The following is a 26016-nucleotide window of genomic DNA, read 5'->3' on the forward strand; positions in this document are numbered from 1 at the left end:
TTTTCAGTTTCAGATGTGGAAAAATAATCATAAAATTAATTAATAAAATTAATATTGTATTAAATCATTTGATTTATAAAGTGATTAGACACATGTATTTCCATAACAATGTCGGAAATATAAGTGCAAGTGTTTAGTTTAAGTCATAGTGGATGAAACTATCCGTCCAGTGCCTGGAATGTGAATATAAATGCAAACTGCCAATGTTACAGTGAGTTGGGTTGTGTATGACTGACAGGTGAGAGCAGTGAGGGAGGCAGCGGTGAGAAGGCATGCTGGAGGATTGGGCTCAAGGTAGCCTGGGACATCCACACACCTGGCCTGATGCTGCCACTGGAGTCTGGAGATTGCTATTACATGAGAGGTACTAAATCTTACTCTATAAACACACACGCAGACACACACACGCGCATGTAAACACGTTGCTCACACAACTCAGCCACATTCACCACCATGTCTGACTTTGGGAGGAAGGAGCACTTTTATTACCCTGTGTTTTAGTGTTTCTTGTACTTTGTCCCAAATGACCCATGCCAGCAGGATGCACTCCCATACTCTATCCTCTTCTTCCAACCTTCTCTGCAGGAGAAATGGAGCTGAGGCGTGTATGTGTGTGAGCGGGGTTACTTGGCCCGAACACGGAGCTTTAAGGTTCCATGAAATTGTGTGCATTAGAGAGGTTAGGAAAACCAAATGTTATTTTTTGAAGTCCTGTGACCCAGAGCTGACTATGTCTCAATGGAGAGGACAGACAGCGGGCCACAGGGGTGTAAATCATAGCTTAATGCTTTTGGCTGCAGCAGACACCTCCACCCTCCTCTTTTTGGCCTCGTGGGCCCTTCCAGGCTTTCCCATATTTTCTGAGTGTGAGGACATTTATCCACATCACAGCAGAAGCTTGTGTTCAGCTGTACAAGAAGTTAGGACCCCTGGTTGGATGGATGGATGGGGGATTTATTATTTTTCAGGGCACTCTGCTTCCATAAGTATATAATAATAGACATAGAGTAAAATCTTGAGTCAGTCCTCCCTTTGTCTGCTCAGTCAATTACTGCATTTTGTTTCGTTTCAAAATCAAACAACAAATATATTTCATTTAACCCAGTTGATAACGCATTTTTTTACCACTTTTATTCTACAATTAGTTTTGTCTAATTCTCTTGTAATGCAGTCCTTGTCACCACCAACTGTTGTGGACAGACATGTGTCTCCTCTGATATACAATCTGTTCCAAAACTGCGTCTTTGCACCTTCTGGCCTCACACTTTAACAGCATAACCGTACCCAATGTTTACATAAAAATCAATACTAAAACTAAAAAGAAAAAATCCTTTATTTACTTATGTTCTTATTATGCTATCTAATCTGTTATCCATCGACATATGTGATAATACATTGCATATGTATGTGACCTTGTGATTAGAGAGGCTTTCATGTGATTAAAAGATCACTGTTCTGATCCCTTCAACAGCAAGTATCCATCTGGTATACAATCACATATGCTGTCAGTGTTTTTTATGATGCGACTGAACCCCTACCTGTGCTCTCTGCGTAAATGTCATAAATAAACTGCTAAGATTTACAGCAGCTTTCAGAAGTTTTTAAACGATGTTAAGGGTTTAGAGTCGGGACAATGTAGCTGACATAATATCAAATACATTTTTGGAGGAAATATGCTCCATATAAAGTCTTTTCTGTTCTGTTTTTTGTTGGGTTTCGTTTTGTTTTATAGCGATAGAGCCCATTCTAGCCTCTGATAATATTTTTACAACAAAACATATAGTTCCTCGACAAGAGGTTTGGGTTAGCCTCAAGAACATTGTAATAAGTACTAAGGAATGCGTGCAATATTTACCTCAGTATTTCACAACATTTGTGCATGTCCATACAAAAAAGAAAAGTATCTTTTTTGTATGGACATGCACAAACACATGGACTGTCCAGATGTTGGACAGGTACAGTACCTGGTACTCACAAAGGTGAATAGCATCAAATGCCCCATACATTGCTGTATTATAAGTGACTGGATTCTGGTATCATTAGCTTAACTACAGCAAGTGAGAAATTGTTTTGTTAGCATTTAGAAAACATCCCGTCCCTTTTTGGACACTTAATTGTTTTGTAGATTTAATTTTTGATGAATAAAATTGCCATTTTTGCGCATCAATCTACACTCAATAATTCATAATGACAAAGTGAAAACATGTTTTTAGAAATATTTGCAAATTTATTAAAGAAAACTGAACCCTCCAATTCTCAAAAATTATTCAGATGCTTTGCTATAACTCCAAATTGTGGTCAGCAGCTTCTTCTTTGCTTTAATTATCTTTGAGATGTGTCTAGAACTTAACTTGAGTCCACTTGTAGCAGACTGAATTGACTGGATGTAGTTTAAAAAGCCACACACCTTTGCATATAAGGTCCAACAATTCACATTGCATGTCAGGACAAAAACCAAGTCAAGGAACTCTCTGTGGACCTCTGGGGTATAATTGAGGTGAGGAACAGATCTGGGCAATGGTATATAAACCATTTCTAAAGCTTTGAATCATCCCAGGAGAATCTTCTCCATTTCAATACCTGTGAAATGGAGAAGTTTGGAACCACCAGGACTCTTATAAGAGTCTGGTCAAACTGAGTGGCCAGGCAAGAAGGGCCTTGGTCAGGTAGGCAACCAAACAGGTTCTCTTACAGAAGTTCTCTGCAGAGATGGTAGACGGAAGTAATTTTGAGTAAAAGGTATGTGACAGCTCACTTGGAGTTTGTCAAACAGCATTTAGACGACTCTGAGAGCACAAGGAAAAATATTCTCTGGGCTGATGAGACTGAATCCTTTCAGCAGAACCTATGGTGAAGCATGGTGGTGGTAGCATCATGCTAAGGGGGGGTGGGGGGGTGGTGGAGGGGGCTTCTCAGCTGCAGGGACAGGGAGACTGGTCAGAATTGAGGGAAGAAGGCTGGAGCCAAATACAGAGAGTTCCTTGAAGAAAACCTGCTCCAAAGTGCACGCCACCTGAGCCTGGAGCGACGGATCATCTTTCAGACTTAAACGCCATAGAACATCTGTGTAGAGACCTGAAGATAGCAGTTCACAGACGCTTCCCCTCTAATCTGATGACGCTTGACAGGATGTGCGAGGAAGAAATGGATAAACTGCCCAAATCCATGTGAGCAAAGGTCGCAGAGACTTACTCAATTGTCTGCAGATCTTCTACAAATACTCTTGTAAATGAGAGATTTCAGTTTTTGATTTTTAATAAATTAGCACAAAAAAACATGTTTTCATTTTGTCATTGTGGATTATTGAGTGTAGATTGATGGGTAAAAATGGCAATTTTATCCATTTACAATTTAATGCAAAACAATAATGTATGCAAAAATAGAAGCCACTTCCTGAAGCCGCTGTATCCAACTGAACATTAGATTACCTTTCCATTGTATCTACATTATGTGAGAGTGGCTGGAGTAGCTTTCACATATGCCACTAGTAAGTGTTTTTCAATCTCAATCATTTCTTTCACAAGTAAGGAATAGGAATAGGAAGGTTTTAATGAATTCCTGAAGTTGACTCTTTGAAGCTGCTATGTTTTCATCTGAGAGCAGTGATGTCTGTACCCAATATTCAGCTTGAAAGGGCTTGAAGCCGACCTCCTTTAGCTGGATAAGATTTACAATAGAACAGTCAGTTTCAGGCCAACCATGATAATAGAGTGATGGGCTGTTGTGCAGACCATTCTAATGGGACTTGACTGTCGCGGATCAGTGGGGATTTATGCTCCACTTGGTGAGTACGCCCTTGAGAGGCCAACTGCTGCACAACGATAGCGGCTCACACAGTCCTTGGCCGTCTGTCGCTTTGTCGGTCTACCTGCATTAAAGACTTGGCACGGTGCGCGGACATGTGCGCGCACCTATAAATTTGCACAACTCGCATGCACAAAAATAAATGCTCTCACACATGCAAAGAATGCGCTCCCCCTGCTTATTGAAGGGAGGATATGCCTCCCCTCCCATTTCAAACACACACACACACACACACACACATGCGCACACACTGACAGAGCGATCACCACTAAACCAAGTGTTAAAATATATTGTACCAGTGTTTTAGTGACACACACCGTATGATAAGTAGTTTTGTGGTATTAAAAGAAAACGACAGTGGTGTATGACCACAGACACCATAATGTCTTTTCAGCACCATTTGTCGCCGCCTGGCCCTTTTGAACTGCTAATGTCTGAGCTGCTGGAGGCAAATTGAATCACCATCATTTCCACCCAAATGGAATTTCAGTGGTTAAAAAAGAACAATGCAAGTCTTGACACTGGGCCTGTTCAATAATCAGATTTCCAGCTCCCAATGCACAGGGGGACTGGAGAAAAGAGTTGACCCAATATATTTAAAAGCCTGCTTCCTGGAAAAGGAGGACAAGTGGCAGCAGGCGCAGGGGTTGAAAGAAAGATAAATATTTATTACAGTTATCGAGTTTGCCTCTACTCCCTCCTGATCCCACTGACGCATCAGACGCGCCAAGAAAAGAACAGATTGATGGAGATAATTTGTTATTGGATATAAACAGTTTTAAAGACGCAGAGTAATTCTGCCCAGAGACCTAATCCTTCACAATCTCATCAGGGTGAAGAAAACACCGGCAAGTTGTTTTGTTTGTCACCATCTTTTTTTTCTCCCACCAAACAATAATATCTTTCTCCCAAAGCATTTGGCTGTTTGACTTTCAAATCACAGGCATTAGCCGGTGTACTCTTGCTCAAGGCGGGTGTAAATATGCACATGTGCTGTGAATGACAGCTCTGTCATGGCTAAATTAATTATTGGTATGAGGCAAATAATGGCAGAGCTGAGAAACATCTATACACACAAAGAAACACATGGAGGGATACACAGGAAACAGCAGTAAGGCCTCTTTGTAAAGCTCCTGTGATATTGGACAAATGTTTGTTGGTATGGCTCTTCCATCTTGACAGATTGAGCGCGATCTGGTTTTGTTTGGTAATTAAAATTATAGTACAATGCTGCTCATTCTATTTGATTCGGTGCTGGACCACGCGCAATCTGTCTGAGAGAACAAGATGATTTAGTTGTCATGTTCCTTCATGCTCTGCTTCTCATCTGTTTTTCTGTTGTAATCAGTTCTTTTTCTTTTCATGTTCTTCTTCTATTCTTTATTACAATTAATTCAAACTAGATCAAAATATGAAATCTTCGCTCTTATCCTATTCTTGGAGCTGCTCTTTTCTGTTCTCCAGTGTTTTATTTTCTGTTGGATAAATATTCTGTTCTGGACGCTTCTCTTGTTTACTGTTCTTCGCTGCTCTTTTGATGATTACTTGGTGGTGTTGGTAGAGTGCTCTGATAGTTTCCTCTTCCCTGTATTTGCCAGATGACCTGAACAGTACCCACCAGCACTGTGTCCTAGCTGGAGACACTGCACGCTTCAGCTCCACGCACAGAGTGGCCGAGGTGAGAAGCAAACAGGCCGAAAAGGGAAAACACAGAGTTTGAAACTTGTTGTGAAAACGCTGCAGAAGCGTGCCCACTGTCCCCTTCGGTTTCACTGAGGACTGCTGCAGGTGCTTACACGCTGTTTGTGGGCAAAGACTGCGTATGGATGAAAACACTGTGTCTTATGAACAACAATGACAAAATACAAAAAAAAGTGATGTATTCAGTGAAATGGAAAGTGATATCTTATGAGTGGAAATAAATGTGTAATTTAATACAGAGTGCATAAACATCACAGGCTATGATCAGTTAAATAAGAGCTTTACAGTTTTTAAAAGACAAGCATAGTCTAAAATGTATTCAAATGTACAGTACGCTTATATAGCCCTTTGTTTTTGGATTTAAAATAAAGCGATGCCGACAGCAGCATCATTAGGATCATGTGGAGTCAAGTACAATTTGAGGGTTATTCATCACGACCTCTCCTACCTGGTAGTTATTTTCACTTGCTACACGAGTTCAAGGCTTTAGGTAAACCCTGCATGGCAGTTATTTGTATCACACTGTCCCTTTCCTACCAGTGTTCCAGTGGGACCCTGACCTACATCCAGTCACGCTGCCAAGAGGCCCTGTCCAACCTGCACACTGACCCAGAGACAGGCTCCCACAGCTTGCTGGCCCTGCTGCCGACAACGCTTCAGCACTGTGAGGAGATTCACAATGAGGTGGGGACACGGCCGTGTGTTTTCAAATGCGTGTGTTCATGTGTGTCTGTGTATGTGTGTGTGTGTGTGTGTGTGTGTGTGTGTTTTGGATGATTGGGCACAAATTTGTCTTTGGGGTTTTTGCATGATTTCATTTGTGAGTGTGTGGAACATTTATTTGTACTGGCACTGTTAAGTCTGTATAGGTGTTGACTTTTTTTTCACTTGTCGAAACCTGTCGTCACCCTGGTTTCCTCTACCTGCCACTATTTATGTACCAGGAAATATCCGAAGCTTGTTTTGGCCTCGTGGAGAACCAGACGAGTGATGTTTGCCAATGTTCCAAAAAAGTTTCTAGAATAATATGCCAGTCTTTGAAAGTTTTCCTATATTTTTCTGTGATCATGAACCTGCCTGATACTATCTGAATTGTCCTGATGCTTTAATCCTCACCCATCTGGTGCTCCAGGGAGGTTAAAATGTCTGAGAACCATTTGCAAATGTGCCAGGATTTCATCAGGACAGGATCACAGAAATTGTCATGAAATATGAAGAAATCATTCTCAGAGCTACTGAAAACTCTGGTGTTCTCATGAATAACATGGATAAATATCTAATTGGGGAATTGAATTTATTTGAACAAACTTGCATTTGTGCTCTGGATGCAGACAGGCAGAGAAATCACGACTTAAATAATTGACCTCTCCAACAATACAGCTGTACAGGTAATTAAAAGTGTGCTTGCTATGGTTTGATATGCCTTTTCCATTTCCTTTGCATCATGGGAGCTCTTGGCCATGCTGGCGGTCCTCTGATAACAGGTTAAAGCTCTGTAAACAACAGAATGGGAGCTCGCCAGCTTTCCACCTTCTACTTACCTTGTTGTTTCTACTCAGGGAAATGCCTCCAAATATGAAATCCAGGTTGTTCTCATTTGTCCCGGCCTGTGATGGATTGTAAGGCAATAGCCTCTCCATATGTTATCTAAAGATGGAGTCACGCCCCGCTCCCCTCCCTCACCCCCTTTCACACAAAACAATGAGTGATGCTGGCTTGGGGTATTGAGGGATGGAGCGAGGTCAAAAACAGAAGAACGTGAGGGGCCGTCTGTGGCGCCATCAACCTCCTGTGTTAGCTTGCCGCAGGCCAACAGTTAATATAGCACTTCACCTCTCCCCCTCTTACACCCCTGGGCTCAAAGCACACATCCGAGCACCCAGGCCCCTCAGCGGGACGCCATGACAGATGAGTCTGACGTAAGGTTGTTTAAAGGTTGTAGACAATATTAATTATTCAGCACTGCCAAACAATAGGGCTGTCTGTGTCAGGAGGAGTGCTGCGCTAGTCAAACTAGCAGCACCTGCTAGCTTGCCGCATAGCGCCACAGGATTACCGAGCGTAGGCCCCCAACAGGAGGGCAAGACAGGTTTATTTAGGAGAACAGGATGCTATTTATAAAATAGCAGGTGTATGTGTATGTATGTGTGAGTATTTAAGTAAAGGGGGGGGGGCTGCTCTCGGGGGCTCAAGCCTACCCTACGTGGCACTCGCAATGATCGATGTGGCCATTTGTTTGGAGTTGCCCACGAGAGCAGAACACCCACTTAAATGATGTATTGTTGGTGGAGTTATTTATGATGGCGGCACACTTTGGCGCTTGGCGAGTGTATATTGCGCAGTTCGTGTTTGACATGGACGACCGAGGAGCGAACAAGCCTGAGATGTGCAGGCAGCCTGACCTGAGCAGTGCCTTGTGGGCCTTTCCTTAAAAAGTGCTAAACAGCAAGCGAGCAGCGGCTGACGTGTCATGGATATTGTGCGATGCGGTGCAGTGGGAGGGGGGGAGTGGAGGTTGACACTTGTCAGAGGCCGTGGGCGGGTCTGACGATGATGAAGCAGAGCGTCTGCCATCTGAGTATGAGTGTTTGGGGATGGGGTGGGATGTCGAGTTGTAGTAAGGGTTGATGGGAGACAGAGACAGAAATGAGGAAAACTGAAGTTCCCACCTGTTTGTTAAGCACGGTCCTTTTCACTGTCTCTTTTTAATCTTACCTCCTGTCTTAGGTGGTTGGGGGGGTAGTCTAACATAGCATCGCCACACGGCCCCCGTGTGCATGTTTGGCTTTGAAATGCTAATCCCAGACACAAATGTCTTGTCTCATTTAAAGCCACTGTGTCACTTCCCAGGTGGGTGTGTGACAGAGTGCCCTGAGGGACCCCCTCTAATGATGCTAGTCCCCCCACAGTAAATATTGAAGGGTGGGACAAGGTTTCCGCACATGTTCTGGCAGAAAGTAAACTGTGTGGAAGCAGGGAGTGTGTGACCTTCTTATGTCCTCTTCCAGGCCAGAGTGTGTCCCCAGGCTCTCAGGTCTCTGCCTGGCTTTGGAGCACCTTAGCTGAGGGGCTTATAGTGGCAATATCATTGTAATCGTATAAATCACTTCTCAATAGTTTTGCCAGCAGTTTGTAGTCCGTGCTTGTTATTCCTCTTGTATTTACCAGGTTTATTACCCTTTAACACTGTTTTTAATTCATGTGAGACATTTTTATTGTTCATCCTGCAGGTTTATTGGGTTTTTTAATGTCTTTGTACTTTGTAAGTTTGCTTTGAAAGTGCTACACAAATAAAGATCTACCCACATCTACCCCGTTCTGAGTTCTGCAATATCATGATGTAGCCAGAGATTTCCTTTAGTTTTTTTCTTTTTGTTTTGTTTTTTTAAGATTAAATGAACTGATTCAATTCTAATTTAATGATATTAGTCACGTTGGTGTGAAGGAGCTCTTCTCCAGTGGCAGCTAAGACAGCAGGATCACTTCTACCTATGTCTGTGGCCCAGATAGGAATGGAAATGCATATGCAGCAACGTGTGGATGTACAGTGTAACCTAGCTTTAGTGGGACCACTCTGGCAAGTGTGTGATTAGAGTAAATTGTGTGCCTGGTGGCTCTCACAGACCTGGGTGGACCAGTTCTCCCGGCTGATGTGTGAGGAGGCCGGGAAAGGTAAACAGAGGACGGCAGAGTGGGATCGATCCCACTCTCATCAGCTCCAACCTCAGGGCCCTGGCCTGGAAATTGATTGGACCCGCTCAGGGAATACCGTGAAGGTGTGGAAAGAATCGTGCCTCATTAAATGGGAAAAAAGGGGGCTAGTTGGTTTTAACTCCAGAGTTGCTATGGTGGGCGGCCGGTCGACTAATGTGGGGCTAATGTGTAGTTAGTGTGTCCATCACCTGGGGAGATGACAGCGACTGCCGCAGGGGAGCCACTAGCTCCCCTCTCGCTCCCCCGCGCTGTCTCAGAGAAAAACTAGCCCTAACAACCACTCTCTCTTTCGCACACACTTTCGATCTGTCTGCCTGGATAGGTGGCATTTAGTCAGAGTTCCCCTCTTGGTAACTCTCAGCTGGGTGGCCAGACTCCAAATGCCACATTGGCCAGCACTCCTCAGTCGCTTTAGATGGCCTGCTTTGTGGCTGCCGCTGGCCTGCGCAGTGGGGGACAGGCAGCCATGTCAGCTCAAAGTGTAGACACAGGTTGGTTTCTTCTCACTAAAGGACAGGCAGACAATCAGAGAGATGGAAGGAGGGACAGACAGAGAGAAAAGGACGTCCAATATCAGCGTTCAGAGGCTTTGTTGTGTGTTTGAGCTGTAGTGATCGAAGGGGAGTGGATTTGGAGGGTGTTGAAGGGACCATAAAGGATGACATTTCTTTGAAGGGTGGGTTGTATGGAGTGACTGAGAGGCTGCTGAGCAGTGCCACTGGCTGTGTATTCTCCCTGACATGCCTCAGTCCTTGCATGTCATCCCTGCTGTGATCAGAGCCTTTTGGAAGCAAATGGCAGGATGATTCTGCGCGCAGCTTCGACACAAGGCAGGCCTCACTCAAGTTGTTTGTGCAAATATTTCTTGCCCTTTGTTTTAACTTGCTCAGGGTGCTGGGTGTAAGGAGACCCGCCTCATAATACAGAGCAGTGACCACTAGGAAATTTCAACAATAATATTTCAGGCTCAGTGTTCATACTTTTCTGTGATACTTTTATTAGCATGAACCAGGATATTTGGGACTTGAGTTGAGTTCAAACCTACAGTTGTAGTTGTAGTAGCTTATTGTACCACAGCCGTGGCACCTGAGGAAAACATCTTTGGAAAGTAACACCCCATATACCTCCGCACCCCTAACATATCTTAATAGTGCATTAAAACAATGCAACATTGCTGGAGTGTTTTGCTTCAGGTGCTGGTGAGACATGAAATATCCAATCCAGCTTGAGTAAAAAATTTGTGAGCACAAAACACAGCACTGTGGTTTATAATCCTATCAAACAGGACTTTACAACACTGGAATATTATCAAAGTTGCCACTATTCTGCCTTTCCTTGTGACAATTGTGAGGTAAACAGTCGTACATACAAAGTCATTCGCGTTATAAAGTCATCCACCTGGGACATGCCAGATGACTGTGGCTTGTTTGACCCTGACCTCCTCCATTGTCACCCCATCTACACCAATGGACTAGGCCTCATTGAAATGAATGAGAGGGCTCTGTTTTTTTTTTTTTTTTAATGCAGAGCTAAAATTGATCTGAACTCATTAGCCAGTACAAATTAGTTGTATATGAACATAATTTGTAGGAGACAGGGTTAGATGAGAGTTGATGACCGGCTCATCCAAAAACCTGTGCTACATGAATAGAATGATAGGTGCAAGATGCATCAGTGGAACTAAAAACACAGGAAAGTATCCACATTGACCTTCTGAGTCCTGATGGCTTTTGGGGAGAGCTAATACGCTCAAAGCTTGCAGCTCTAAAGCGGGTATTCTGTATACATTGGCTAATGCTCTGTTAGAAGAACAATAAACAGAACAGTTTTCAGAAAGAGAACAATAGCTCTCTCAGTCCCATCTGATATGCAGGCGCTTTGTATGCAACTACATTTTGTGTTGTACAGTTGTCTGCGTCAACATGAAATAGAGCGTGCATTGTTTTGGGTGGATGATGCTTTGTAGGACGTTTTGGGGGAGGGCAACTCGCAGCATCTCGCGTTCACTTTGGCGGCAATTGGGGCAATCTTTGACATACACACTCACATTGGCAATTGTATGCACAGACGTTAACAAAGCCACTAACACACCTATGTAGACAGATACACGCAAGGGCGCAAACACGCTGATCCTCATGCAGGTACAAACACACCAACATGCGCGCAGAAAGACATACTTAGAAATAGATAGGCTACACCTGGCTACATGAAGCATCCTTGCGAGGATTAAATCAGCACTTCAAAAGAGCAGGAAAGAAAAACACTCCCAGCGGAGGAGAGGGGAGCAGTTCGGCAGCCGAGACTGTCATCTCCAGACGGAGCGAGGGAGCGGGAGAGGAGGGGAAGGAGGGAGGAGAATGAGGAGAGGAGGAAGAAGGCGGAGTTTTCAGGTGTACTGACTGGAAGGTGTGTGTGTGTGTGTGTGTGTGTGTGTGTGTGTGTGTGTGTGTGTGTGAATAGACATATTTAAATTTGTGTGTGAATATACTGTGTGTGTGTGTTGTCCGTGTGTCTTTAAAGATGTTTGGTAAAGGTGTGAGTCTTATTTGTGGTTGGACTATTTTTCACGCACGTAATTAAAAAAAATGGGTCTCAACTGTCTTGTTCCTTTCAGAGACCTTGTGAAAAGGATTGAATGCACTTTTAAATAATTTTCTGACCTTTAACATATGCAACATTTCAAGCCAATGAATATGTTTCTCATAGAGTGCAGGGACATTTTTAGATATTTTTGAAATCAGATATTATACATTTTATAAAATTCATTATAATTTTTATTACAAATATAAATGTGCTTGGACAGAAAGAATATTTTTCTTTCATAAATGAGATATTTACTAGTCGAAATAGGAGATTTACAGCAGCATTTCACAATATGTAATATTATAATTTCATTCTTTACAGGAGGATAAGTAAATTGTGTGTTTGTTGTACAGATTACATTCTTCAAATATATATTTATTGAATTAGATTTTTGTTTTACTTGATTTAATTGTTCCAAAGCGACAGATAATTTTGGAATTGATGAAATTGATCAAATGAGGCTAAGAAGCTATTCTCAATGTATTTTTTATAGATATATCTGACTTTATAAAATTTCAGATTGTCTTCCACTTAGATTAGATGAAACTGTGGGAAAATTGTCTGTCTCAACTAGCGTTTTTATTCTATGTGTGTGTGTTTGTGTGCATGTGCACATGCTCGTAGGTGGAGTTCGAGTGGCTGCGGCAGTACTGGTTTCAGGGCCAGCGCTACACCCGTTTCTGCAGCTGGTGGACGAGACCGATGGAGCAGCTGGAGAAAGACTGGAAGCTCATGGAGACCATGGTAAGGCCGCTCAGACGCTCAGTCTGCTGTGTTAGCCTGCGTAGTTTACTGAGTATGGCATCAACTCAGTGTCGCTCACTTTACCCTACTAATCCCCTCAGTGGTTAAATGAAATGTATTTCTTTCTGTAGAACGACACTTATTTTCTTCCTTGTTTAGGTTTTAAGGACACACCAGTCCTCGGCTTCGCACTGATGCCGTTCCTGTTTTAGAAAATACATGCAAAAAAAAAAAGGTGTAAATAGTTTTTAAACTAATATATGAAAAACCTCTTTCATACGAGAAAATAGAAAACCATGTTTATTTACCCTGATTTTAATAATATATCTGAAGGCTGTATGTAATATACTGTCAATAAAAACATCAACTATCAAAAATATTCTTTAAAGTAAATAATAATAAATATGAAGAAGCATTTTTACCCCTTCCAAAAAAAGAGCAGCTTCATTTCAGGTTTAGTCTCACTGTTATTTAATAAAAAGGGTTTTCACCTTTCTAAATGCTCAACATGCCTCTGCTTGCACTTTTTATACAAATTAAATATGTGATCTTCTGTTCAATAATGCTCCACACAACGGAGGGTGTGTTTAAAAATTACATGATGGATTGTCCAACTTCTCACCACGGTGCATTATTAAGGATGGGTCATGTGTTTGTCATAGCCTCACAGTAGTTTTATTAGAGAGGAGCGTGGGCACACAGCTATTAGTTAGAGAGGAATCACTTAGTAATGTCAGACTCATAATTAAGTCACCGCACAGTTCTTTACTGTACATATGAGCCATAGACACCCACCCATACACACACACACACACACACACACACACACACGCACACACACACACACACAGTAGATATAAAGCACACAAACACACACAGATACATGCTTGGTCTCGCCTTCTCTCTCTCTCCCCACAGGTTCTACGCAGTCCTTCTCTCAAAGCTAGATTTCAAAGAGTGTGTGTGCGTGTTCATGTGTGTATGTGTGTGTATTTAACATCCAGACACCAGAAGCAGCAGGGGGCACTCTTGTATCACTGTAGCAGGAGCGGAGGGAACGAAAGAGCTGTGCTCCTTTTTCCTCCCTGCTCTCTCTCCCTCCCTCTCTCTCTCTCTCTCTCTCTCTCTCTCTCCCTCTCTGTCTCTTTATGTCTCTCACCCACTCCCTCTGTCTCTGGGAGCTCTCTGTCTCTGTCAGTGTCGAGTGCTGAGCAGTAATCACATCTAATGCTCAGGCGGGGATAAAGACAGGGGCTGGAGGAGAACAGCACTGCTGCTGCTGACGCTGCCCAGCTCTAGTCGTAGTCTCTCTCTCTCTCTCTCTCTCTCTCACTCTCCCGCTCCCTCTCTCTCACAGTCAAACAGCCTGGCAGAGGGTGGGTGGGTGTGGGTGTGGGGGAGTTAGTAGACAGGGTCTAAACTCATCTAGAGCTCCACCTCCGGGCCCCGATGAAGTGTGTGATTTGGACCTGTATTTAGAAAAGGGCATCAGTGAAATGTGAGGTCTTTCTCTCTCTCTGTTGCTGTGTCTCCGTCTCTCTCTAATGGATAAGCAAACCATATCCACTATGTGTATTTGTGTGTGTGTGTGTGTGTGTGTGTGTGTGTGTCTGTGTCCACATCTGGATTTCTGCAGTAGAAACTTAGCATCAGACTTTACACGATGCAGTAAATAAGAAATATTTTTAGGGAAATAAAAAGTGAAATAAATACAATATGATGATTAAATATAAGAATTTGGGAATATTTTTTCTGTAAATAAATAATTATGTAAGTATTTATTTATTTTACATTTCAAATTACTCGAACATCAATTTACAATCAAAATTCTCTGACTAAATTATTAATTACTTAGTGTCGAATCACACAAAAGCAAGTATGTCTTCTGCAGAATTGCGTATTGAACCTATGCAAAAATAATACAGTGGTGAGCGCATAAATGTAGTGATTCACTATTGTGATGAAAGACAACATTATTGCTCTGGCAAGCAATATTTACATACATGCATCGACCTGTGATATGCTGATGAAAGGCACTTTATAGATGTGACTTATAGATTTTGCTTTTGGAGGTTTTGATAGCTGTGGCTTTTCTGCAGTTAGATTAAAACACATTTCTCTAAATTACTCTTGAGATATTTAAATGATATGGGCTCCCCTGTACATTCCTTTATTGCATATATTTTACATTATGAAGCTGGAAATTGACAGCGTGGTGTAATTCAGTGAAATGCAAGTGACCTACTGTGTGCAGACACTGTTTGCCATTTATTTATTTGGATTTTTCTGCTCTTGCCGGCAGAGTATATTTTAATACAGCATTATTTTTGTCAAATTTGATATCACCATGGGTTTTTTTAAAATAACAAATATATGTCTCTTTAAATAGGGTTTATAAAATGACACTGTGTTGTTTTATACACTGTGCTGTAGCAATAAAACAGCCTATTGTTTTATCCTGCTAAAATAGCAATACAAACAGCCAGTCTTCCTCTCTTTATTGTCATATTTAGCACACGGTGTTGTGGGATGCGCAGGGCTATGTATGCGTTTGTTAGTCTGTATGAAGAATATTGCAATGTGGGGGGACTAGCTCCTGTTTATGGATACTGTCTCTCCCTGGGGCTCTCTCTCTGCTCCTCAGCCTGTTGTCATGCAAATGCTTATCCTTCCATTTGAATGACATTCTGATAAAATACATAAATAAATATATAAAGAATCGAAACAAAACAAGTCCACTTGCTTGCTCGCCTCTTTTGGTACCTCATGAATTCATGTGGTTCCCTGACAGAAACAAAGAGACGGGCCTCTGAATAAACTTCAAGTGCAGGTATATGTATGCGAATGTACAGCGAGTGTATAATGTGTGTGTGAGTGAGTGTATTTAAGGTAAAGGTTGATTCTGGAGGTTGGAAAAAGGACATTAACTTAAAGGTTTTACATTCCCCTGTGATCCAGGGTGCTGAAGTCCGTTTAGACCTGCCTAGCTCGCAGCCGTATGTTCCCCCAGGACCCTGCTATCATGGCTATCATACAATGGTGACATTTCCTTAAACTAGCAACAATGAATAGCTTCCGTCTGACTGACAATAGACAGAGAGTCTTGGCTTTATGCAGAATATTTTAAATACCGGTGTGGTATTTTTTTTATCTTTCCTCTTTTCACTGTGGGGGAGAAGCGACAGCGTCGAGCCCATGAGCACATCTCCCTTTATTTATTTATTTTTTTCCTGTCCTGTGTGCGCGTGTGTGTATGTGTGTGTTTGTGTGAGTGTGTGTATGTGTGCGCCATTGATGTTAATGTATGCACTCGGCATGACTTTAATTGATTTAGCAGCTCTGCTTGCACAGTACAGCTTTTTCCCTAATTTGTCACTTTCCTGACTTCTGTGGCTGCTCATCTCGCAACTTCAAAAGCCACCGCGGATGCAAAGAGATTTCAGTGCACTCCGTCTCTCTCTTTCTCTCACTCACTCTCTCCCTCTCTCTCTTTATGTTCTTTCTTTCTCTTGTTCTCTCCCTCTCTCGCTCGCACTATCTCGCCATATCTCTGCCTCTTTCTCACACTTTCCCCGTTATTTGACAGGAGAACGAGCCTTGTAGATGGAAATCTTTTCAACACATATCAAGGAAATTAATCTACTTTCATAATAAATGGGATCCACTGAGTTGAATACATTTGTATACTTCAAGATGTACAAAACAGGAAGTGGTATCGGGGCCATGTCTTCCTCTACTCCGTTCACCCAGCCTGTCACTCCCTGTTTTCCACTGGTTTGGTCACACACACATGTATGCAGCACACACTCTCTTTTTTTCTCATTGTGTGACAAAATTATCCTCCTCTGATTTATAACAGAGACTGGCTTTTTTCATGCATACCTGCATGTATGTGTGTGTGTGTGTGTGTGTGTGTGTGTCAGTGCAGGGATGCGCTTGGTGACCATTTCATCTTCCTCCCCTCACTTTAATGACAGTCTTTGGAAACAATCTGCGCTGCTGAGGAGGGTCACACTGCAATCGTACACAGCCTGGCCCGGTCGCCATTGATAGCTGATTAGGTTATTGGCCTTGTGTGTGGAGGAGGGAGGGATGGAGGGAAGTGAGCTGTAGGGAGAGTCGGTAGAGACAGACAGAGGCAGAGGGGGAGGCAGGAAAAAAAAAGAGAGAGAGAGAGAGAGAGGGGTTGTGTGTGTAGGGTGGAGGAGGGGTGGGGGGTCAATGTAAATGTTATTGCTGTGTGAGCTCATTTGATCAAAGTCCTGGAAAGGTTAAGCGAATCCAATCTGGTTTTGTATGGCAGAGTGGAGACACAGGCGCTAGGGAAGAAACCCCCAGGACGGAGAATGGATTATCATATTGGCGCTGGAGTAGCAGGGGCCTCCGACGGACAGTTTACCCTGCCCGTAATGCGTTTAGACAGCAATTGGCCTTAATAACCTTTATTGACTTCAGCGGGTCAGTGCCAAGAATCTAATTATCAAAGTGTATCAATTTCATTGGAGTTTAGAGTTGCACCGCTCAAAATAATTATTTTAAGGTCGGGCCGGGGCAATTAATCCCCTCTCCACTTATTTGATGGCTTTGTAAAACATTATAAATGTTATGGTTTCTGTTGTGCGTTTCACCGTAAATAATTTCAGGGAGCAATTTTTTGTAATGTATTATTTGGAGAGCTTGCCGTGCTGGTCCGGCTCAGAGAAAAAGACAGCATATTTGGAAAGCCAGGCCAGACCTGAACCGTGTTGCAGATGTTTACCAGCAGTCATTTTTCTCTCTTGCTCGCCGTTTAACTTGCACAGTCGGGCAGAGTTTTATACCCACTTTATATGCACACATGGAACCCAGATTAATTATAAGTGTGAACTAAGCAGTAAACTGTTTAAAGACCATTTTTATTGCTCATTATGAAGCCATTTATTATCTCTTACATTAAATCACACTGTGTTTATGCAACATATTGTTTTGCATTTCAAGCTCTATACTGTGCAAATACGCTTATACATTTATTATATCCCAATTCTTTGCGGTTCTTACGCATATGTACAGTGTGTGTATGTTTGTGTGTGCGTGTGTGTGTGTGTGTGCGTGTGTGTGCATGTAGGTTTGTTTGTGTCCATGCATGTTTGTGTGTGTGCGTCTGTGCGCAGTGTGTCCACAGCGTGATTGAAGGAAGTGAATGTGCAGCTGCACAGTAGTTTATCCTTCATTGACAGTCAATACGAGCTGTTACCTGGATAGTAGCAGCTGTTTTTCCTTATCACACAACATAGACTAGAGGCCTAATCCACACGTTCATTATTGCATGGCCTTGTTTACCTGCGGCTCTATATTAGCTTGCTTGCTTTGCCCTATTTAGACGGAGCTGTATAAAAAAGAAATTACTCAAAGATTATTGTTATTATTCATTTAAAGAGGAAATATATGGCTGATAATACATTTTACATCACGCAGCAGCTTGTGTTTGGAAATATAAAATGAAAAGAAGCAGGAAGAGACGGAGAGAGAGAGAAAGAGAGAGAGAGAGAGAGAGAGGGAGAGGGAGACCGAGAGAAGGGAGAAAATGTAGCAGTGCAAAGGTATTTGCAATTCTCTTTGAAGTCCCTATTCAACAGGGTAAGCTGAATTTTCGGCGCTGCCTGATAGTGTTCTGCGTAAATGCTTAAAGCCCTTTAGAGAATTTTCATGGGCAGATATGCGGTGGCTTGAAGGGAGCGTTTATGTTACCTGGAGCCAATGCAGCCCGCAGCTTTGTACCTAAAGATGTACACTAGTAGTGAATGGAATCCCACAGAGGTTTGTCTATGACAGAATCTCACTGCAACATCGCTGTAAGCCAGAGCGAGGAAAAAAGAGCTACCAACAAGTTTAACCCTGTCACTCCTCAGCTGGCGTCTCATGCATGCATATACGCGAACAAAGACACGGAAGGACAAAAACCTGGCAGAGACGCACTAATAAACACACGTACTTCCAAATACAATGCAAAAGTCTAAAAAAAGTTTGTGGTGTTTTCAGTCAACATGTGGAAGAAAGAGTTTGAAATGTAGAGTATTGCTGCAGTTGAAAATTAGATTTTTTTATTCTCCTTTCATGGATTTATTTTGAAGCTATTGCAATACTACAATATTCAGTTGCTTTTAAATGTTAGTAGAATAAAATATTAAATGTTAGTAGAATAAAATGTTAAATGTTAGTAGAATAAAATTGGCACATTCATTACAAACACTGGGCTGCCAATCATAATTGCTCCCGTTGTCATAGTTCATACTGTGCCAGTTCATTTCTTCTTCTTGAGTACAATTCCTTGTGGAGCGATTTCTCATTTAAAATGAATAAAATGACTCCTCATATAAGTATGTCATTATTTCTCAATAACAGGATGTAGCTCATTGTCATGAAAGCTGAGGTGCGGAGAACTGTTGCATTTTTGTTTCTACAATAGACTAAGACCTGAGCAAACCTGTCTTGTGGCTGTGGATGGCTGATTTTGGAATGTGTTAGACAAACTTAGCCATTATTGACTCAATGTGGAAGCTGCAACTGAAACTATGCCACTTACTGGCATTTATGAAAGAAAAATATCTCATCAAAAAAATCCCCCTTCTTTTTCTTTTGTCTTTGTACCCATGCTCGGAGTTCACCTCATCTTTACAGTGAGGGTGTGGGGAGTTTTATTGACAGTGGTTTGGATAATTTATTTTGTTTGTCTGTGAATTGTGATGTTGACAGCATTTTTACTGTATCAGCAGGCTTTGCAGGCTGCTTGTCTCGTCTTCTTAGAAAACAAATGAGCACTTTACAGAGACTGATCTGCCTTATCCGCTTAGCAGCTCCCTCAATCCCTTTATTTATTTATTTACTTACTTATTTACTTACTCATTCATTTACTTACCTCTGTATGGATTTGGTTTGATTTCTCTCCCTGTACTCATGGCCACCCCCTCCTCTTCCTCTCCCTCTCTTCATCCTTGGCCCCGATCAGCAAGATAAGCCTTCAGAGGAGGGGAGATAACATCCATTAAAGTGGTAAAGAGGAATTATGGGGCAGCCCAGATTAATCACTGCTCAGCTTAATCGCATTCAGTGCGGACGGCGGGGTTGGCTGCGGGGCCCAGCTTCTTCCTGTGTCATACCAACAGAGAGAGAGATGCAAGGAAGGAGTGTGTGTGTGTGTGTGTTTGTGTATGTGTGTATATGTGTGTGTGTTTGTGTGTGTGTGTGTTGAAAAGTGCCTTGTTGGGGGAGAAAGTATAAAAAGATGAAAGAGAGATTTCAGAGCATCTCGTGGCAAAGCCCGCCCCTCTTATAGCTGACTAGAGACATTACTACTAACCAGAGCTTGACATATAATTATTCCAGTACTTTGATCCAGGTGTAATTGTTTACTTTTGCAGGCAATCATGTCAAAGTGGTGGAGTAAAATGAATTACCACAGACACAAGAAAACACATTGATTTGTCACTAAAAAACAAAGAAAGTAACTTGAACTCGAGTTCAATTTATGTTGTTTTAGTGCATTATTAATCTTATTGAATATTGAGTACATGGCCACAGCTTGTCTGTCACTGGTTCAATGTGTCTCATGTTCAGAAATAGTAATATACACATTGAGATGTGCTGAGCTCTGTAAACCAGAGTGAATAAAAACAGCCCTCATACTCGAAACCGTATGTACGCATTTTTAATAAAAATCATTTGAATCTGAATCTGGATCCTCATCAGGTCCTGGTTGAGATCCTTATTATTGTTTATCTGCATATCAACGGAAATACATTTCACATTTATTTGTACAGCCCCTAATCACAGCCACAGTCTCCGAGGGCTTCATATCGCCCACACATAGTGAAACAATAAATGAAACTGATTAATGAAAATGAAAACAGCCCACCCCCACTATAGATCCTCGAAGTGAAGAATATAAAATCCCACCCTAAACCTAATTAGCGATAAAAATAGAGCATATCTTCTTAAGATTCTAACAGAGAAAAAAGGCAAGCAGTGTTCAGAAATATTACACACAGGTATGGTCAGAAACCACAGCCTAAAAAATGACATACGTATGCTGTACAAACAACAGACAAACAAAGCAAAAACAAGAGCCAAAGCTAGAAAATCCAAATATCACTGATACCAAATTACACTTAACATGTCTCAGGCTAAGGCATGACGTCTTTAATGTGTTGAAGATTTGATCAATAATCATCTTTTTGTTCAACCGTCGCAACTAGCGCAGAAAAATAGCAACCGCTTAATACCTCAGTACCTCTCTAATGCTTGAAATTCACTGGAGCAGGCATCATGTTGGGGTTTTGAAGTACATAAAGCCGTCTTCAAACACAATGAGTGGGGGGAATGGGGAGATACTGATGGGAAGACAGTGTAAAATTGTTTGATTCGCTTGAAGAGGCGCAAAGAAAAGGGAGATATATGGGAAAAGATTGTTGATGATAATTGTATCACTTCTTTGGGGAGGTGTAGGAGGTGGAATGGAGAAAAGAAATTTGGTGGGGTGGGGTTGAGGATAGGTGGAGGGGGGGGGATAATTTTCGGAGGTGAGGGGAATAGAGAGATAACGGTAAAGATTTAAGTTCCGAGCGTGCGAGGGAAAGTAAACCAGAAAGAAATGAAAAGCTGAAGCTGTAGACAAGGGGATGTGAGTACAGTGAGGAGGAAGTACAAGTCCTGGGAGCATTCTGGGAAGTTACATGCATTGGTTTTTTTTTTTTTGTTTGTTTTTTTTTTCTTTTTTTGTCTCTTGGTCTGTGCACCTTTCAAAACAAGACATGTACAGTATAAAGAGGATAACCCAACAGAGATCAAACCTGATATGTGTGTTTTCTGGTAAAGCTGATTTTTCCCATGTGAAGTGTGAAAGGAAAATCCCCTTCTTTTTTTTACAACCTGTGTCTGTTTTTGTAGTTTGGACTATGAATACTATTGGTTTACTCACAGTTTGCTCATCAGTGTCACTTCTGAGATCCCAATAATAGTAATTGAGCACTTCAGGACGAGACACATCAGTGTTAAGACAAAGCAATTAATTTTTACTCGAAGCATACACACCCAAAGTGTCGGTAATAATGGTACATTGCATTGTTAAACTGTGTGCACGTACAAGATCAGTAATTCTGGTAACTCAGAGTTACTGTTCAAGATCTAATTGACTTTTACAGTTGACCATTTGGGTAATAACCTTAATTTCACCTTTGTTTTCACTAGACTTGTTAAAAACCTGTCTGGCCACTCACATCCATGTTGCTTGGTCTACTCTATTGTAAGGCCATGCCTACCAGTGTTTCCGTGTCCTTACCTTACCTTTGTTCAATAAAGGTGGTGAGAAAAAATGTTTCTCATAACCAACATGAATGATGGGTGAACTGAATAACGTAAGGCCCAGGTCATCACGAGAAAAGAAAATACCATGACATATAATTTTTATTGTTCATTCTTGAGCTTGAGTTTTTCAAATTTTTTTTATCTGCACATAGCAAATAAAGCATTTTACTCATGGCCAGGTCACAGGACATGTCAGTGTGCTGTGGCAGACAGGAAGACAGAATTGGCTTTACGCTGGTGATGCTGAGGATGGCCATCCTTCCAGGTAGTGAAATGCTTCCACCCTCCTATCCTTCCCATGCTGATAGAGCAATCTGATGGGTGGTGTTAAATGGGTGAGATGTAGGACAGTGTGATTAACGCTAGTCCTTTAGCGGGCCCCGCCTCGCTCCGCTGGGAGAGCCCGATATAGCGCTCATTAATTCCTATTTGTGTGTAATGAGAGGGTCATGTTGGATGTAATAAATGGCTCTTTTATTTGGGTGAGAGCTGCAGGGCGGCATCCTCTCCTGGCTAACAGTCTCATAAACACCCTTTAGCCGCTCTTATCAGCCTCCCTGGGGGGGGGGGGGGGGGAATCATGTGTGTTTAGAAAAACTCGCAGACTAGAGTAACTTCAACATACTGTATCTCTTTTCCTAGTCTTCACCAACAGACAGCCAGTAATAACACCATATCAGTATCATATATTCAAAAATTTTACCGTTGTCCAAACCATTGTTTGTGCATGGTTTTCCCCATTTACCATACGTTGTATGTATATTCAGCGTTGCTGTTGATGGTTAACTGGAAATTATACATTTTATATTTTTAGATATATTTTCCTTTTGTCCTGTTGTTTTTTCAGTGTTCAAATGCTGAGCCAAAGTTTCAACACACAACATAACAAAGCATTAGAGTTGGGGTTAGGCCTGGGTATCGGACCTGTTCGATACCAAATTTCGAATTACCTAAGGAGTACATGAGTAAAATGTCATCAACATCAGTGAGCTAATCAGCATGCGGCATGCTTGGACCTATAGATCTAATAAAGGTGATTTGCTGTTTATTTACACAAATATGTTGGAGCGACTTAAGAGACGGAGCTTAAAAATAAAACAAAAGTAACATTAAAATTTGTACCGTAACATTTATTGTAATTTACTTTTTGTTAAAATGGAATTGATAAAAATTGGTATTGAAAAAAATATAGTTAAGAATCAAGATACAATGCAATATAGGTGTGTGATCTATTACAATTATTAGGTGTATCAAGATGGAACTCAGTCTGAAATGTGGTGTATTCACTTTTAATTCCAATTCTTTAGCTGGGTTTTATCGATATACTCCACAGTGGAATTTTTCTTAGAGCATATCTACTGTTTCTGTTGAACATGAAGTGTTAAATATAAAAACTGCTAGTGTCTGTGAGTTCTTTGCCAGATTGAAGTAGACAGCATTTCATAGAGTATGTGAGTCCATAATCTAGTTATGTGTCACTGCTTCATGGTGTGTGCCATTGTCTACTACTGTATAGCCATGTAGTGTGGAGAAAATCGTATAAGGCAAAAGGGCTGCCCGTCTATATCCACATGAAAGCAGCAGAACACACTCCTATTTTTAGTCACACAATGTATAGTACTTTGAATGATCAGTATGAGCGCTTGAGGTAGAATGATGCAACAGCGAATATATTGATTATTCCCGAACCTTAGTGTTAGATTAGCAAATAAGTGAGCTCACATAATTGAAATGTGAAATCTCATAAACAAAACAAAATTGAATTGAGGTTGGCTCCATCAATTCGCAGTTTGTCTGGTGCTGATACTGCATAGACATTATAGCCTTTAGTAAAGTATAAAGTGTTTTTAGGGTAGGGAACCTGCCGTTTTGTTGATCTTAATCTCTCCTACTTTAGAAATTTTCTTCCACTGTAGGTAATTCACATTTGATGTCAGACTAGACACACAACAGGGGTTGTTTAGTTTCACCACGGCAGCCTTCAGCCAGATGCAAAGATTGAGAGAATCACTACACTTCAGAGTTTTTGTAGTCAATCAAAACTTTGTTAGCGGCGCATTTCAGCCCTTGCATGCATAACCCCCTCCCACCCCTCACCCTCTCTAAAACAAAACTGCTCTATGTGAGCGTGTCTAGATGGATGGAAACCCTTTTTTATTGGTTTAGCATTTTTGAAGACCTGAAGTATGGTGCAGTGTGTGTAACACTGTAACTCCGGGGCTTAGAAAGGCTGGCTTTGGCCCCAATCAGCAAAAAGCTTTTTACTGGCAGGAGAGTGAGGTGCTGATCACAATCTGCTATCTAGCTAGAATCTAGACTCAGTTTTCATATACTGAAAGAGAGAAAGGGAGTTTTAACAGAGCAGAAGGTGCTTTAGTGTCACGCTCATCGCAAACATCTCTGTCCAGCTCTGTCTTCATTGTCCTGAATTAGTCAAAGCGCCTCTCAAAGCTTTCTTGTGATGGATGGATGGTGCATTTTTGGCCAGGCCAGTCAGGAGTTTGTACAAATGTGTGTGTGTGTGTGTATGTGTGTGTGTTTGTCCTGTCCCAGCCTGCTGCAGAGCTCATTCAAACTAAGAACTATGTGGTTTAGCCATTAAGGACAACTGGATCCGCACTCCTTATCACGAGAGAGAGAGACAAAAGCCTCGTAAGAAAACAGGCCGGTGAATTTTGATGTGATATTTGTGGGCCCACTGGACTACGACCCAACAACAGATTTTCCTTTTCTTCTACCCACCAAAAGGGAGCACCACAAAAGCCTGTGAGTTCTGCTTCATTTGACCCTGTGGAAAGCATATGTCCTTCCATCCAGCTTGTATTCTGCCCAGAAGATGGACTGCTTTAGGGGCCATAGAAAGCATCCCTGCCCACTTGAGTGTGTTACAATGCCTTCAAACAAAATCACTTGTCAGGGGTCTTCCCTTTTTGGGAGGTTCCCCTCCACCCCCGAACCTTTTGTCACTTCAAACATGTAACTCTGATGTTTCAGACACATTTTTCTAATGTTTTACACTCCATATAATCTGCTGTGCGTAGCGAAGCCTATTTTACTGGCTGACATAATTGATGGTGCCCGCAACCTTGCAAGGGTCAATCTGGCAGAAAGGCCTTGGTTTCTATCACCACGGAGATCGCAAGAACACATTAACACACACACAGACAAATGCACACACACACACACACACACACACACACACAGTAAACTTAGGGATCTCTAGATCTCCTTTTAAGAAATTTGAAGTATTGACTATATCGTATAAACACCTCGATAGACTGAGAAAAGAATCCTTTTAGAGCTCTTTCCAGAGATTCTAAAATCTACTTTCTCCCCTTTACTTGTAAAATTTACAGGGATGTGTTTGAGCACTCATCAGTAATGGTACTAATAAGTATGTATAAAGAAACTGTAAAATATGCCAGGTTTAATTGTTTGAAAACGTCTTTATTATTATAGGATAAGGAATTTAAAGATGTCCTGGAGTAACTGCGAATAAGTGTTGCAACAAACTTTTTGAAAGGTCCCTTGGAGTCAATGCTCTGTAAGTTTCAACTGTTCAAAGTTCCACACAAAAGACACATATAAAGACACATGTACATATAAAAAAAAGACTTCCTTGAATAATCTTTGAGAGACTTTTAGTTTTATTTTGATAGAACTTGCTTCTCGCATTTTCTTTCCCATTTCTTCTTTTATAATATCAAAGGTTCTTCAAGCTGCTTCAAAGTCTGAAAGACAACTCTGACTAGCAATGTTGACACCCTTCACTCTTCCCCTACATACACACACACACACACACACATACACACACACACACACACACACACACACACACACACACACACACACACACACATAACCCACACGTTATCATCCAATCTTACGTAATGGAAACTGAGCAAATTTAATTTCAGATATGCCTCAATTTTGAGCCATCTGTAATCATGTGACAGCAGGCAGACGGTAGGAAAAAAAAAAAAAAACACACACACACTCACATACACATACACACACACACACTTTATGACTTAAAGTGTGATGTCACAGAAAAGTGAATGTGGTCTAGGCTTATTTCTTCCTGGGCTAATATAATTTTTCCACCGGTGGAGAGTCCCCCCCACCCCCACC

The 26016-nt window shown here is 41.7% G+C and overlaps 1 protein-coding gene across 2 annotated transcripts in view; it reads left to right on the forward strand.

Annotated features, from left to right (window-relative positions):
- Nucleotides 1-26016, forward strand: part of fto (FTO alpha-ketoglutarate dependent dioxygenase) — a 119606-nt gene that overhangs the window by 24143 nt on the left and 69447 nt on the right. The window contains exons 4-7 of one of the 2 annotated variants that reach the window (XM_023429764.2): nt 239-364; nt 5403-5482; nt 6046-6189; nt 12427-12546. In XM_023429764.2, the coding sequence (XP_023285532.2) occupies nt 239-364; nt 5403-5482; nt 6046-6189; nt 12427-12546 (470 nt within the window). The remainder of the gene's footprint in view (nt 1-238; nt 365-5402; nt 5483-6045; nt 6190-12426; nt 12547-26016) is intronic. The other variant, XM_087180217.1, reaches the window with a different exon arrangement.

The sequence above is a fragment of the Seriola lalandi genome, unplaced genomic scaffold (genome assembly GCF_002814215.2).
Source record: "Seriola lalandi dorsalis isolate HSWRI2012SDOR001 ecotype SW California unplaced genomic scaffold, Sedor1 jcf7180002054898, whole genome shotgun sequence".
NCBI classification, from domain to species: domain Eukaryota; kingdom Metazoa; phylum Chordata; class Actinopteri; order Carangiformes; family Carangidae; genus Seriola; species Seriola lalandi.